This window comes from Salvelinus alpinus, chromosome 2, assembly GCF_045679555.1.
Source record: "Salvelinus alpinus chromosome 2, SLU_Salpinus.1, whole genome shotgun sequence".
In the NCBI taxonomy this organism is placed as follows: domain Eukaryota; kingdom Metazoa; phylum Chordata; class Actinopteri; order Salmoniformes; family Salmonidae; genus Salvelinus; species Salvelinus alpinus.
Window position 1 is genome coordinate 57,533,890 of NC_092087.1, and position 16,508 is coordinate 57,550,397.

At 41.5% G+C, this 16,508-nt stretch overlaps 1 protein-coding gene across 2 annotated transcripts in view; it reads right to left on the minus strand.

Moving 5' to 3' along the window:
* LOC139565532 (cadherin-22-like) overlaps positions 1–16,508 on the minus strand; it is a 316,857-nt gene that overhangs the window by 73,551 nt on the left and 226,798 nt on the right. For both annotated transcript variants that reach the window (XM_071385969.1, XM_071385959.1), the window contains 2 exons: positions 10,937–11,056; positions 6,121–6,288 (listed from right to left, as the gene is read on the minus strand). In XM_071385969.1, coding sequence (XP_071242070.1) covers positions 6,121–6,288; positions 10,937–11,056 — 288 coding nt within the window. The remainder of the gene's footprint in view (positions 1–6,120; positions 6,289–10,936; positions 11,057–16,508) is intronic.

The following is a 16,508-nucleotide window of genomic DNA, read 5'->3' on the forward strand; positions in this document are numbered from 1 at the left end:
TGCTGCCTGTTCTTAGTGAACTAATGGAGAAGATTGTGTTTGACCAAATAGAATGCTATTTTTCTGAGAACAAGTTAAAGTAGGGATAGTCGTCCCGTCAACGGGGCAGTTGTAAATCATGCAGCGCCATGTGTCATGATCGCAGATTTTAGAGAAACAACAAATGTTGGTACATATAAGTGTCTTATATCGGCTGAAAGCTTACATTCTTGTTAATTTAACTTCACTGTCCAATTTACGGTAGCTATTACTGCTAAAAAAAATCCATGCTACTGATTGAGGAGAGCTCCTAACAACAAAACACTTTTTTCACCGTGATAGTTTTGATAAATTCACCTCTGAAGGTGAAATGTGTACTTACATTCTGAAATATTGGTCTGAATTATCATCCCAAGGGTCCCAGAGATAACATGAAGTGTCGTTTTGTTAGATAGAATCCTTTTTTATATCCTAAAAAGGTCCATATTGCATGCACAATCGATTTTGTATTTCCACTCATTCAATTTGCAAAGAAAGGAATCTGTGAAAATCTAACCCTAAACGTTGTTTCAACCAGTCAAATTACGTTCGTATTTATTCCTCAGAGATCCTAGAACGTAACCAGACTTCACTATATCATTAGGAGTGTAGTATATCTTATAGGACACCAAATTTGGTCTGAGAGCGACGCCTTCATGGCGCGCCGATGACATGGCTGTCTTCACTTGATTGACTGTAACTTTGTAAAATAAGCACCAATTGGGGTCAAACAAAGTTAGCTAGATAGCCAATGAGCTGGGCTTTACGGGAGTATGCGGAAATCCCGTATCTGTCGCACAATTTTGCTGCTAAACTTGTGCGACAGCAAGCCTTTTCCTTTTGGACAACAATTGCAAGAATATGGAGAGTTATGAAGTTATGAAAACTGGGTGTGTTGCAAATGTTGAACTTAAAATATGGCTACTAATACTGGAAAAGCTAAATCAAAGACCAAGTATACAAATTTGACGATGTTCTTGCAGAAAAATCTTATGTAAATGCGTCCTTCACGATTTGCCGAAATGTACCTGGGTGACTTCACACTAAATGTCATGTTGTATCAGTCTGAAACTTTGCACATACACTGCTGCCCTCTTGTGGCCACCATCTAATATACAACCAGATTGACGGCTAGATGTGGGACCTTTCTGTTGCATTTCAAAGATGGTGGTAGAATTCTTATGTTTTTTAAACGGTTGTTTTTTTCTTTGTATTTTCTTCTACAAGATCTATTATGTTATATTCTCCTACATTCCTTTCACATTTCCACAAACTTCAAAGTGTTTACTTTCAAATGGTACCAAGAATATGCATATCCTTGCTTCAGGACCTGAGCTACAGGCAGTTAGATTTGGGTATGTCATTTTAGGCGAAAATTGGGGGCTATCCCTAAGAAGTTTTTATCTACTGACTTTCACTATGCATATAGAGAAGGGCACTCAACTTGTACTGCACTGAGTCAGATGACTGATGACTGGTAATTTTTTTAAATAATAATAAAATAGTTGGAGCTATTTTGTTAGATTTCAGTGCAGTCTTTGAAGTGATTGATCATAAATTGTTACTGAAAAAACAAACTTGCTATAGCTTTACATCACATGCCATCACATGGTTGGAAAGTTATTATAGAACACAGAGAGCATTCTTCAATGGACGTTTCTCTAACATCAGCTACAGTATGCACAGTTTGGTGTCCCTCATGGCAGCTGCCTTGGGCCGTTACTCTATGTTTCCAAATGATTTGCCACTAGTCTTACACAAAGTTAGAATGACTATGTATGTGGATGATTCCACACTCTACATGTCAAAGTTGAGAAAGCTAAACTTCTAGGTATAACAAAGGATGGTCAATTATAAATCGGCAAGTCATATGCACAAAGTTTTTGTGAAGATGGGGAGGGGTATGTCTGTTATAAAAAAATGTTCTGTGTTTTTGACACAAAAATCAACTGTACTAGTTGTTCAGGCTCTGGTCTTGTCCCATCTTGATTACTGTCCAAAAATATGGTCAAGTTCTGCAAAGAAAGAAATAACAAAGCTGCAGCTGAAGCACGCCTTGCCCTTAACTGCACATACAGTACAGAACTAACATCAACAACATGCATGCCAGTCTTTCCTGGTTGAGGGTTGACGAGAGATGAACGGCTTCTCTTCTAGTTTCTATGAGAAATATTACTGTGACCAGGGGTCTCTTCACAGTCCCCTACTCCAAAACTAATCCATGGCAACGTACAGTTTTATACAGAGCCATGATCGCATGAAACTCCCTTCCATCTCCATTTACTTTAAAAAACAACTAATGAAATGGCAGGGACTGTGACGGGACAAACAGACACGTGCGCACACACACACACCATTTTTGTTGTTATTGTTTGTATATAGTTGTATTTAAAATTTGTGTCAATGTCTTTGTCGATCAGTGTATCAGTGTTTTGTTACTTGTAATGTTTTGTATTTTTTTGTGGACCTTGGGAAGAGTAGCTGCTGCAAAAGGGGGATCCAAATAAACACATACATGCACTGGGTTTTTCGCTCAGTTTTAGACCAAGGCATGATGCATTTATGTTAAGGTCTGTTAATTAAAGATGCTGACCCACAGGTGATAATTGTCAGGACATGGAGTTTACTGCCACCACATAGAGCAACTCTTTCAATACTCTCCTGTAGAATTTTCTAAATAGACTAACTTTCTTTGGACCACTGCACAAAGCCACATTTTGTGTGGGATACCAGCATTGGGGTAAATTCAAAACAGAATATCTAATTCTCCTCAATGATTCTCTATGAGAACAAAATGGAATTGGAACTGGGATTTTACTTCCTGAATGGACTGAATTTAAATAGAATTCACCTCAACCATGTGGGACACAGATAAATAAAACAGTTGCACATGTCGCACAATCCCATGTAAAAAAAGGTTTACCCCTTTTTTCGTGATTACGAACTTGTCTCATCACTGCAACTTCCCAACGGGCTCGGGAGAGGCGAAGGTCGAGTCATGCGTCCTCTGAAACATGACCCAACTAACCGCACTTCTTAACACCCGCTCGCTTAGCCAGCTGCACCAATGTGTCGGAGGAAACACTGTTCAACTGATGACCTCAGTCATCCTGCAGGCACCCAGCCCACCACAAGGAGTCACTAGAGTGCGATGAGCCAAGTAAAGCCCCCCCGGCCAAACCCTCCCCTAACCCGGACAATGCTGGGCCAATTGTAATGGGATGACACAGCCTGTGATTGAACCCCAGGCTGTAGTGACACCATAACACTGTGATGCAGTGCCTTAGACCACTGTGCCACTCAGGAGGCCATAATCCTATGCTTTTCGAATAAAACTATGTATCCTCGACCCCCATACAGTATTTTGAAATGGCTAAGAAGTTATAGAGCAGAAAAAACTCCTATAGGCGACAGCCAAGAGATGGACTAAATCAGGTTATGTGAGATGAAGAGACTAGAGTGTCATGACTGGAAGAGAATAAATCAAGTACAACACACTTAAACTCAAGACAGTTATCTGATAGGTTTAATAAAAGTAATGTTGTTCATCTCATAAGAATGGGAAATGAGGAAAAACACTCACTGCTACTATTCACCAGGGTTGGAATCAATTCCATTTCAATTCTTGATTTCACTCATGAAGTGGAGAATTACATTCGAATTTCAACAATCTTCAAATTATGGAATTGGAATTTGACTGTTTGTCATTGAGTTGTAATCATAAAACCTTAAATCTTTGGAATTGAATTGGAATTCAATATTTGTACATTTCCTAGTTAATGTAATTAATGCACTTGGTATAGAACATTTACTGAAGGATTTGTTTTAAATCATTTCAAATTATATTTATATATGTTCAGTATAGCTAGGCTGTCTGAACAGTGACATAATCAGCCTGAAAACATGAGGGAATTGAATTAAAATTGGATTTGTGGAATTGTTGGTATAATATTGAATTGGGAGTATGCATAGACAATAAGCAGTGAGTAGCAGCAGTATAAAAACAAAGATGGGGGGATGGAGTCCATGTAAATAGTTTGGTGGCCATATTATTATTATTATTATTTGACCCTGCTGGTCATCTATGAACATTTGAACATCTTGGTCATGTTCTGATATAATCTCCACCCGGCACAGCCAGAAGAGGACTGGCCACCCCTCATAGCCTGGTTCCTCTCTAGGTTTCTTCCTAGGTTCTGGCCTTTCAAGGGAGTTTTTCCTAGCCACCGTGCTTCTACACCTGCATTGCTTGCTGTTTTGGGTTTTAGGCTGGGTTTCTGTACAGCACTTCGAGATATCAGCTGATGTAAGAAGGGCTTTATAAATATATTTGATTTGATTAACAAACCATGTGCTGGTATTGTGCATGTCTCTGAAGTTGGAGACTTTTATCTCCCTCAACAACTTTAAAAATCTGCTATCCGAGCAGCTAACCGATCGCTGCAGCTGTACATAGTCCATCTGTAAACTACCCACCCAATTTACCTACCTCACCCCCCATACTGCTTTTATTTATTTACTTTTCTGCTCTTTTGCACACCAGTATCTCTTCTTGCACATGATCATCTGATGATTTATCACTCCAGTGTTAATCTGCTAAATTGTATTCGATTTATTGCCTACCTCATGCCTTTTGCACACATTGTATATAGATTCTCTTTTTTTCTACCATGTTATTGACTTGTTTATTGTTTACTCCATGTGTAACTCTGTGTTGTCTGTTCACACTGCTATGCTTTATCTTGGCCAGGTCGCAGTTGCAAATGAGAACTTGTTCTCAACTAGCCTACCTGGTTAAATAAAGGTGAAATAAAAATAAAATAAAATAAAAATGTGGTTTACAAGATAACTACACTTTTAGTTCCACTAAGACGTCAAGTATACACTAGAAAAGGTTCTTAACGTTTCTGAATCATGTGCTAGTTGTCACGCCCTGACCTTAGTTCCTTTTTTATGTCTCTATTTTGGTTTGGTCAGGGCGTGAGTTGGGGTGGGCATTCTATGTTGTTTTTTCTATGTTTTATTTTCTATGTGTTTGGCCTGGTCTGGTTCCCAATCAGAGGCAGCTGTCTATCGTTGTCTCTGATTGAGAACCATACTTTGGTAGCCTTTTCCCACCTCGTGTTTGTGGGTAGTTGTTTCCTGTTTTGTGTTGTGTCACCTTTCAGGACTGTTTAGATTTTCGTTGTTTCACTTTGTTATTTTGTGTTCAGTTATAATATATTAACATGGACACTTACCACGCTGCGTTTTGGTCCGATCTATCCTGTTCATCAGATGAAGAAGATCGTTACACTAGTGTCATAGGTAATATTTTGTTTCACCAGGAAACACATGTCGAAGACATCCTCATCCTTTTACTGAGGACCAATGTGAAATGTACAATACATATTTATATGTCCATTGTGAATTGGAATTTGTCTATTTCTTGCTGTTGTATTGTACTGCTTTGGCTCAAGTTTGTTCACTTGAGTTTAATTTATAAAATACACTGAGAAATAAAAAAGAAAAGTATCAGAATTCTAAATTGCAGGAAAATGTTGCAGCTTTTTATTTTCCCAAGGCCCTGTTTAAATTATTTAGACAGATATCCTTCCTTCCTTGTTTCCATAAGCTTAGCAGATATCTATACGTGATTGGATAAGCTTAAGCAAGGTCAGCAACCTATTCATTTCACCAGTTCAGATCTGTTAGTACTTCAAGAAAGGTATGAAGGAAGGATGCATATTTCTGAAGTATTCAAACAGGACCCTGTATATTGATAACCGGGTTCCATTACGGCCTTTGACCTTTCTCCAGCTGATACATTACGAATGTCAACAGCCTAAATCCATACTATTGGAATAAAAAAAATGGTTAATCAGCTCCATTGATTCTGTGTCTTATCATATGCAGACATATGGAAACTCCCAAAACCACTTTCATAAGTTAATTGCCTAACCCTTCTAAGCCAAGTGTTAGACCTGTGGATAAATATAAGTGAAATTATTTTCTCCAAGTGCTTCTGGACACTCCATGTAGACTGATACTTATATTACTGATGGGTGTAAGTGCACTGCAAGCATATATCTCGTCCCGCCTCTTAATAAGAGAGTGACTCACTCTGCGGAAAGCGTGGTGGGTTGTCATTAACATCTGTGATAACTATGGTCACTGTGGTGGAGCCGGAGAGACCGCCCATTTGGCCTGCCATGTCGGTTGCCTTGACGACCAGCTCGTAGCGATCCTGCTTCTCCCGGTCCAGATCTGCCACGGCCGTCCGAATCAGTCCTGATATGAGAGAAAGAGAGAGAGGGGGGGGATATGGAGGGAGAGAGAGACGCCGAAAGGGAAAGGTCACGTTAGCGCTTAGCTCTCATATGTGATAGCCTGCTAAATCTTCTCTAGTAGCGAATATCAACTTCAGTTAAGCACTCTATTAGAGGCACAAGTGCGGCACATTCCATTTCACCCTCTCAGCTCGTCTTGATAGAGTAGATTGTGTCACTTCTGTGCCTCCATGCTTATATCATTACAGCTGAGCTGTATTAAAATGAATAATATATGGGGGCCAGAATGAAGGCACACACCACTGAAGAATGTTACGGTGAAAAAGCCTGTGCTCGCCTTTCACTGGCAGTCGAGGAGGAGTGGATTTAAGATAGAAAACCAAAACAATCTTATGACTTCTCTTCATGTGATGTGAGTGAGCATTTTGTGAAGTTCTGACGCTTTAACAATGCCATAAATATACACTACCGTTCAAAAGTTTGGGGTCACTTTAGAAATGTCCTTGTTTTTGAAAGAAAAGCAAGTTTTTTGTCCATTAAAATAACATCAAATTGATCAGAAATACAGTGTAGGCATTGTTAATGTTGTAAATGACTATTGTAGCTGGAAACGGCAACTTTTTTATGGAATATCTACATAGGCGTAGAGAGGCCCATTAAAGAAGCAATATAACTGGCCTTCTTTAGACTAGTTGAGTATCTGGAGCATCAGCATTTGTGGGTTCGATTACAGGCTCAAAATGTCCAGAAACAAAATAACTTTCTTCTGAAACTCGATAGTCTACTCTTGTTCTGAAAAAGGAAGGCTATTCCATGCGAGAAATTGCCAATAAACTGAAGATCTCGTACAACGCTGTGTACTACTCCCTTCACTGAACAGCGCAAACTGGCCCTAACCAGAATAAAAAGAGTGGGAGGCGCCGGTGCACAACTGAGCAAGAGGACAAGTACATTAGAGTGTCTAGTTTGAGAAACAGACGCCTCACAAGTCCTCAACTGGCAGCTACATTAAATAGTACCCGCAAAACACCAGTCTCAACGTCAACAGTAATGAGGTGACTCCGGGATGCTGGCCTTCTAGGCAGATTTGCAAAGAAAAAGCCATATCTCAGACTGGCCAATGAAAAGAAAAGATTAAGATGGGTAAAAGAACAGACACTGGACAGAGGAACTCTGCCTAGAAGGCCAGCATCCCGGAGCCGCCTTTTCACTGTTGATGTACTGCTTTTCTTAAAAAAACAAGGACATTTCTACGTGACCCCAAACTTTTGAACGATAGTATATTTACCACCTTACCCCAAACATGACCTTTCTAGGTATGTTTCTCCAAGAACCTGGCAAAAAATAGCATGGCAATATACCACGGGCAGTATAAACCCGGAACTCAATTGGAATTCTTAACATCCTCAGAGATTTCAAAACAGAAAAAGAAAATTCTAAATCAGAGAAAGTTGTGAATTTCCCTTCCTTTCAGTGCAATTTCCATCTGTATATATTTTCATACCGATCCCAGACTCACTGAACGAGATGATAATGCAAAGAGTCAACTCTCTGGTCAAATAGTGGGAGCTGTGTGCTGCTGACTAATGCAATTATATTCCCTGGTGGGATATCTGCAGCCAATTTCCATTGTTGCATTGCCCGGGTTGATGGCATCTCTCCCAGTGCCTTGCATTGTGCTTGTCTGCTAGACACACAACTTAGAGATTCCACTCACATTCAAGTAGCTGCAGGCAATGTTTGTATGTCAGCATACAACACATAGTCAAATTCAGTTGTGGGATATAGAGGCACATAATACTGCTTTCAAGAACCAAGGGCATGGGAGACATCATAAATTCAGCTTTTTGCATCAGCTCTTTCTTAGTAAGATCTCATTCAACTTAATCAAATGTTTCTTGACTGCTAATGTTTGTAACATGCTTGAAATGTCATTCCTAAAAAATATTGCACCTCAGTTGTCAATGACTGAGCCCTGTGCGTTTGACTGTTAGTCGCTCTGTATAAGAGTGTCTGCAAAATTACCAAAATGTAAATGTATTTTTATGACAGGGTAGTGAGAGCAGAGCTCCAAGAAGTTATGTCTCTAGAAATGTATGGAATATAATTAAGTAGAATCCTTAGGCTTTCATCCTGAGAAGTAACTCAAACTTGAACTTCAATACCAAATACCATAATGAAGTTAAAATACATTCAAATGACATACCATTCCTTAAAAAATCCCTCAGACGTAGGTCATTGTTCATGGATCCAGAAAGATGGTTAAGGATTAACACTGAGTGACCGCGACAAAATTTATGAGGTGAAATTCTCAGCTGTTCTGTTCTCTGACCTCTTTTACCTGCACCTACACTACATGACCAAAAGTATGTGGACACCAGCTCACTGAACATCTCATTCCAAAGTCATGGACATTAATATGGAGTTGGTCCCCCATTTGCTGCTATAATACCCTCCACTCTTCTGGGCAGTCTTTCCACTAGATGTTGGAATATTACTGCGGGAACTTGCTTCCATACAGTCACAATTAGTAAGGTTGTGCACTGAGATCCCAAAGGTGTTCGATAAGGTCAGGGCTCTGTCCAGGCCATTCAAGTTCTTCCACACCAATCTTGACAAACCATTTCTGTATGGACCTCTATGGACCTCACTTTATGCACGGTGGCATTGTCATGCTGAAACAGGAAAGGGCCTACCCCAAACTTTTGCCACAAAGTTGGAAGCCCAGAATAATTTAGAATGTCACTGTATGCTGTAGCGTTAATATTTCCCTCCACCGGAACTAAAGGGCCTAGCCCGAACCATGAAAAACAGCTCCAGATAATTATTCCTCCTCCACCAAACAGTTAGCACTATGCATTCTGGCAGATATTATTCTCCAAAACCAGATTCGTCCTTAGGACTGCCAGATGGTGAAGCGTTCATCACTCCAGAGAACTCATTTCCACTGCTCCAGAGTCCAATGGCTGCGAGCTTTACACCACTCCAGCCGACTCTTGGCATTGCACACGGTGATCTTAGGCTTGTGTTCAGCTGCTCGGCCATGGAAACCATGGTAATGTCATGAAGCTTCCGAAGAACAGCTATTGTGCTGACGTTGCTTCCAGAGGCATTTTGGAACTCGGTAGTGAGTGATGCAACCGAGGAAAGACGATATTTAGGAACTTCGGGCTTCAGCACTCGGGTGTCCTGTTCAGTGAGCTTGTGTGGCCTACCACTTCGCGACTGAGCTGTTGTCCTAGACGTCTCCTAGACGTTTCCATTTCACAATAACAGCACTTACAGTTGACCGGGGCAGCTCTAGCAGGGCATACATTTTAACTGACTTGTTGGAAAGGTGGCATCCTATGACGGTGCCACGTTGAAAGTCACTGAGCTCTTCAGTAAGGCCATTCTACTGTCAATGATTGTCTATGGAGATTGCATGGCTGTGGGCTTGATTTCATACACCTATCAGCAACGGGTGTGGCTGAAATAGGGGTGTCCACTTACTTACAAATACATAGTGTATTTGAACTGATTGTGCATAAAAATTATGGGGGGGTATGATCTATGCGTCTCCAGGCCAACGCCGCTGAGGCAGGGCCATTCATCATCTGGGCACAACCGAATCAAAGTGGGGAGACCAAAAAAGGAATCATTAAAAGTTTAGTGCAGGGGTACATTTGCAGACAACACAAACCTTGGAATATGCCTGAGAGACTACAGTTCATGCCCATGTACCTCAGACAAAGAGGGAATTCACCCAAATGTGATGACTGGGAGATACAATCAGAGTTATCTCAACAGACTGTAATATAACACTTCAGAGATGCAATGATAACTATTTCATTTCAATACTTATTCTTAGATTTTGAGAATTATAAGTACACAATATGAGGTATGAGACAAGAAATACATAAACTCACTGTTTGCTGATACATTATTATTTCCTTGGATGAAGTATCCAGTACCTCTATACCAGGCGGTGTCAGAGGAAGGCCCTAAAAATTGTCAAAGACTCCTGCCACCCAAGTCATAGACTGTTCTCTCTGCTACCGCACGGCAAGCGGTGCCGGAGCGCCAAGTCTGGGACCAAAAGGCTCCTTAACAGCTTCTACCCCAAGCCATAAGACTGCTGAATAGTTACTGTAATCAAATGGCTACCCGGACTATTTGCATTGACCCCCTTATTTAATTATTATTTATTCTCTCTTGCACAGGCTGGATGTACACTCACTTGACTCTCACCTCACACTCACACATACTACACTGACACTCCAACACACACATGCATATTTACACCGCACACACACACATACATTCACATTCCTTCACACTCTTCACATACGCTGCTGCTACTCTTTGTTTATTATCTATGCATAGTCACTTTACCCCTACCAAAATGTATATATTTCCTCAATTACCTCGACTAACCCCTGTACATGGACTCGGTACCGGTACCCCTTATATATAGCCTTGTTATTGTTATTTATTGTGTTACTATTTTTCCTTTAGTTTATTGAGCACATTTTTCTTACTTACTTAAAAAAAATCTGCGTTGTTGGTTAAAGGCTCGTAAGTAACCATTTCACGGTAAGGTCTACTACACCTGTTGTCACAAATACAATTTCATTTGTAACACTACAAGTCTGTGAGTCTGCCCTTACCCGTCTGTCTGTCCACTGTGAAGAACCTCTCTCCGTCCAGCACGCTGTACACAACCCTGGCACTGCTCCCGTATGTAGGATCATCTGCATCCGACGCAGTGACCTTCATCACCGACGTTCCTGCAGGAGAATTACATGTCAGAACAGCACAATAACACAAGGCTTCAGGATGTCCAGGTGAGCCCTCCACTCATACAAACAGATAGTGAATCAGTGAGGAAGAGGAACCACGAGATGGAGAGAGTGGGGAGGCTGGAAAGGCTGCGGAGCCATTTCAGTGCCCTGCAATATGTTTGTTCCTCAAAATAATACATGCGTTACTTCAGGACACCTCCCCTTTGTGACCAAGTGTTCTCCCCTTCATAGGACAACAAGCTGTGTTTTTTGAGATGAAAGACAACATTAAGACATTTAACAACTCTATCTTCAAAGACTGATGAAAGAACGTGATAAATCGAACAAACATTTAACAGTGATTACAAGCACATATGGACATGAATAGTTTCCATGATGACTTTAAAAATTTTGATTTATTGGGGAACACAGTTGTTTCATTGAAGCATAATTCTCGCTCTGTTCCAAGTCAATTGTGTGTGTAGCCACAGGCCTCTGGCACTACAATGCAAAGGCCATATTTACATTTAGTCACACATTTTAGCCAAAGCGAAGCCTTAAGCCCATAAAGCTTAATGGGTCTGAGTCCTGTGGGGAAAGGAAGCTAAACTTGCCTTTTCAGCTTGTTAGCCATTTCTCTGTGGAGAAACACCTTGAATGGGGTGACTGGGTTTGTGGCAGCAATGGCCCCTCAAGGAAAGAGAGTCGGCCTCCATCCCAGGCCAATATATAGGTAATTACTGACAGCTGGTGTTGTCCACAAAAGGTCACAGCTGTAGTCTTTCCCAGAGCCCTGTCATGCTACTGTCCAGCCGCATAATGGCCGTATGATAATGATGCTAATTAGCAGGATGTGTCCGCGCTCTGTTTGTTTCCTGTCATGGTGGTGTAAGGAAAAGGACAGTGGATTATCATTAAAAGCCACCCAGCCATTACCACAGGCGCCTTAGATCAGTATCTGTAGCCGTCTTTTTGGTTTCTCCCTAATTTTCTCTCGCTAGCAGGGCCGCAACGTTTCTCCACGGTGACTTGCGCCAGCTATTAGCAAAGCTAGCTAAAGTAAATGTTCTCTCCAATGGTACGGAACTAAAGCCTGGGAATTCTGTGATGTGCTTGAACTTTAAGCTAGCGTCCTATTATTGCACTGCTAAATCCTTCTGATCAGTGTAGCTCTTTAAGTTGAACCTAATTCCCGCTTAGAGTTCATATTTCAACTCCCTTCAGATTATTCAATGGCTGTATCTATTGATGCTGTTCGAATGAGGTCTTTAAGCGTGTACTGTGTTGTATGCTATCATCATTATCACTGCTACGAACCGTCTTGATCTTCTTACAGCGAAACATAATGTAAGCTCGGGAGATCAGGATGGTTGGTACGGGGCTAAAAGTAGATACCCTGCCTATCCTCAAATATCAGGTTTTCTGTCATTGTCTGGTTGGTATCAATTTGAAACTGTCCTTATCGCCTTAGAAACAGAAGGCATTACAGCAGACATCCTTTTTGCATTGCTGGAAATAGGGGGGTTGTCCATTTTTGCATACCTGGTTGTGCGCTGGTAAAGCAGAGCAGCCATTCCCTTTCATGGGATTACTTTCTTATCTTAATTTTCCCCAGGTAATAATCAGCGTGACGCTCAGCTGTTTCGGGGCTTCCTGGATGCGAGGCGGCTGGAAGAACTATATAAATGCAAATGCTACGTTATTGGGTACATATAAAAAAAAAAGGTGAAGTAGGAGTGAGTCTGCAGCAGCTAGACTCGTTACTAATGCCTTGGCTGCCCTCAGCTCTCACAAGTAGAAGCAGCTAAGGCATTAGTTATCGGCTGTGGGTGTTTGTCTGTCTTAATAAGCAGATTCCACTTTGTGACAGCCTCAATGGAATTTCAATAAAAGTTGACTAACCCAATAGGTAAACAACAAAATGTTACAGTAATGGGAAAAGTATTTTAATGAAGAAAGCGCCCTTTATTCATTATCTAAAGATTCGTTTTGCTCGCTCTCCAAATAGAAGCGGATGAGTAAATTTGTCCTGTCCCCTTTTCTGCAAAGGGGACAGGACAACTGCACCGTATTGAGGAGAGGATGGATGGGGCCATGTATTGCGAGATCTTGACCAACAACCTCCTTCCCTCAGTAAGAGCATTGAAGATGGGTCGTGGCTGGGTCTTCCAGCATGACAACGACCCGAAACACACAGCCAGGGCAACTAAGGAGTGGCTCCGTAAGAAGCATCTCAAGGTCCTGGAGTGGCCTAGCCAGTCTCCAGACCTGAACCCAATAGAAAATCTTTGGAGGGAGCCGAAAGTCCGTATTGCCCAGCGACAGCCCCGAAACCTGAAGGATCTGGAGAAGGTCTGTATGGAGGAGTGGGCCAAAATCCCTGCTGCAGTGTGTGCAAACCTGGTCAAGAACTACAGGAAACGTATGATCTCTGTAATTGCAAACTAAGGTTTCTGTACCAAATATTAAGTTCTGCTTTTCTGATGTATCAAATACTTATGTCATGCAATAAAATGCCAATTAATTACTTAAAAATCATACAATGTGATTTTCTGGATTTTTGTTTTAGATTCCTTCTCTCACAGTTGAAGTGTACCTATGATAAAAATTACAGACCTCTACATGCTTTGTAAGTAGGAAAACCTGCAAAATCGTCAGTGTATCAAATACTTGTTCTCCCCACTGTATGTCTGCATACCAAATTGCACCCTATTCCCTAGATTGTGCAATCCTTTTGACCAGTAGGGCTCTGGTCAAAAGTAGTCCAAATAGTGCACTATGTAGGGAATAGGGTGCCATTTGAGACGCACCTCTATGTAATATCCATGTACCAGTATCGCACATACATCACTATTCATGCTCAGCAATGGCATTGATGTTACATCAGCTAGCAGATATGGACTGCAAATCCCTGCCAATTTCATACTGACGACACACAACTCGGAGGTAGATGCAGTTTAGTATTTGAATGGGAAAGAGACAATGTATCTCTGAGGAAATGTATCAGGAAACAGTTCCTGCCACTTTGCGAAGATCTCAGAATTGTGTTGTCACAATGGCAATACGAACATAATTTCTTTGAAACTTATCGTTCTGACCATGGTTGAATCAATCAAATCAAATGTATCTTATAAAGCCATTTACACACCAGCAGTTGTCACAAAGTACTGTATCTGGCCTCATCTCCATTGCTTCTTGTCTAATGTGGACATGAACGGAGGAGTCTGGCACACCATTACCGATCACCGATCTAACTACTTTACACCCTTCTCAGTTGAAACAGTTGAGGAAAATTAGTAGTGACTGGCTGTGTCATAAAAGATACATTAAAGGGTGCTAAATTTCTGTCATACGAACACCCCCGCCTAAATGTCACCTCTCAGCTTTCAAGCTGTCTGTCTCTCAGTGGAAAAAGCGTGGAGTGGTGAACTGCATATTTCACATATGCTCTGCAATGGCGTCCAATAAGCACACTGGACAACAATGGAAAATGTGGCCTTTCGGTTGCTTATTACCTAGTAATAGCATGTTATTTACTAAGTAATACAGTGTTCACAACAAAAATGAGGTCATAACCCGTGTCAGTGTTTTAAAACGTCTAATAGTTCAACGAGCTAGGTGTGTGGAGTGTGTCTGAGTAATTGTACCCTTAGTGATATACTGTACTGGGGATGAAAATACATAGGCTGTTGAGGAAGATACGTGCGAAAATTAAAGCTCGAATAAAAAAAAAACGAATTTTAAGGCCAGCTCCTCTGTAACGAATGGAGGGTTTTGGTGTGATATATTTATTTTTCGCACCTACTGGCAAGATTTATGCATGAATCGGTTTTAATGACACAAACACAGTCTGTTCAAACGGCTTCCCACAGCATTCTGCACTCATGGGGAGATGGTTCAATTACCATGTGGGGAGCTGGAGGAGAGTGCCGTGTGTGAGACACTAGACTGACAGCTATTTAAGGGGCAGCCTCGTAAAAGAGATTTGTGCCCATCTCCGGCGCGGCGGTGATGGCTGCACGGTGGCGGTGGCTAATGCGGCACCCTCCCCTAGTTCGGCCCACCCTAATCTGCAGGACCGAGTGCTCCCCTCCCGTATTATGGATAATTTAGTAAAGCCATAAAAGCCTAGGTGTTTTCACATGAAAAGTTATTTCTCCACTACTTTAAGTTGTGATTCATTCCTCAGCATTCCGCATAAAGGTGAGGAAGGAAAAAAAAGTGGAGGGAAAAAAATTACTGTCATAAAAGTCAATGGCCTGCTTACTGAGGTCCCTATGAGGATTTAGTGATAATATTTCCCATCTGCCGTGACAGAAAAATAAATCTAGCCTTTATTAGCCAGTACCTTGGTTCTTTTATTAGATTGTGTCATTATTTGTTTAGTAGACAGTATTGTGGAGCCGTGACCTTCGGTTGGCTCCTGTGAACCACATCTACTGTTCAGTCTGAAAGTAATCGATTTAATGCTTACAGTGCAGAGTAGGCACTAGCCCTGCCAGGGGACCTAGGAATATAGCGAAAATGATGCTGAATAATGCAATAGGCAAAACGAACATAATCTCTTTGAAATAAATTGTACTGGAATCGGGTTAACAAACCTGTGTGTGTAATGAAATGTTTCAGTTGAATATTCTTTACTGCACATCCAAAATGTCTGGGTCATTTTACTCAATGCATGAAAAATATCCCTTGAAAGCGTCTCTGCCTGCTCTACATTTGTCCATCCAGCTGTCCCAGGTGACACATCAGATTTCCCCACTTCCATGTCTATTCATGCTCAGCCAATCTCCCGACACGTCAAAACCAATGAGTTACAACGCAGGGGTTGAGTCTATAACACTGAATGTTCCTCGGCTCACAAATATACCTGGATGTGGGCCATATTGATCGAGGCACGTGGCCACCGTATCCCATTCCTCTTCTCTGTGATCTCTCTCATTTCACATCTTTCCTGCACTTAGCCCAGAGAGGCTGGCACTGTCATGATTGTGACCTCCACAAGCTACGTCTCTCCACAGCCTTCCACAGCATCCAAAGGTTATATGACCATATGAGTGATGATTACTTTAGTCTCTACTAGACCTGTGGTGGGATTCCACTAAGAGGCTACTCTCTTGTGTGCTGATCTGTGCTCTACGCAAAGCCATGTGCTGTGCCGTGTCAATCAACACAAGCAGCATCAGGTAAGGGTTAGATGGCTGTGACACAAATCTAATTTCCTGGCTTGTCTTTGCTGTCCAGCGTCCCCTTAGAAGAGAACCACATTAGTCACAGGATTAACCTAGCGGAAAACGTTCACGCAGCGACTCTCCAGTCAGAGAGACGGCTCTGCTTCTGACTGTGTTGATCTTTGGGGTCACTGAAGATGTCTCGTGTGCAAATACGACTTAAAAGCATACACACATGACTACAATTTGAGAAATGCTTTCTTGGTGTTTCGACCTGACCTGGGTTC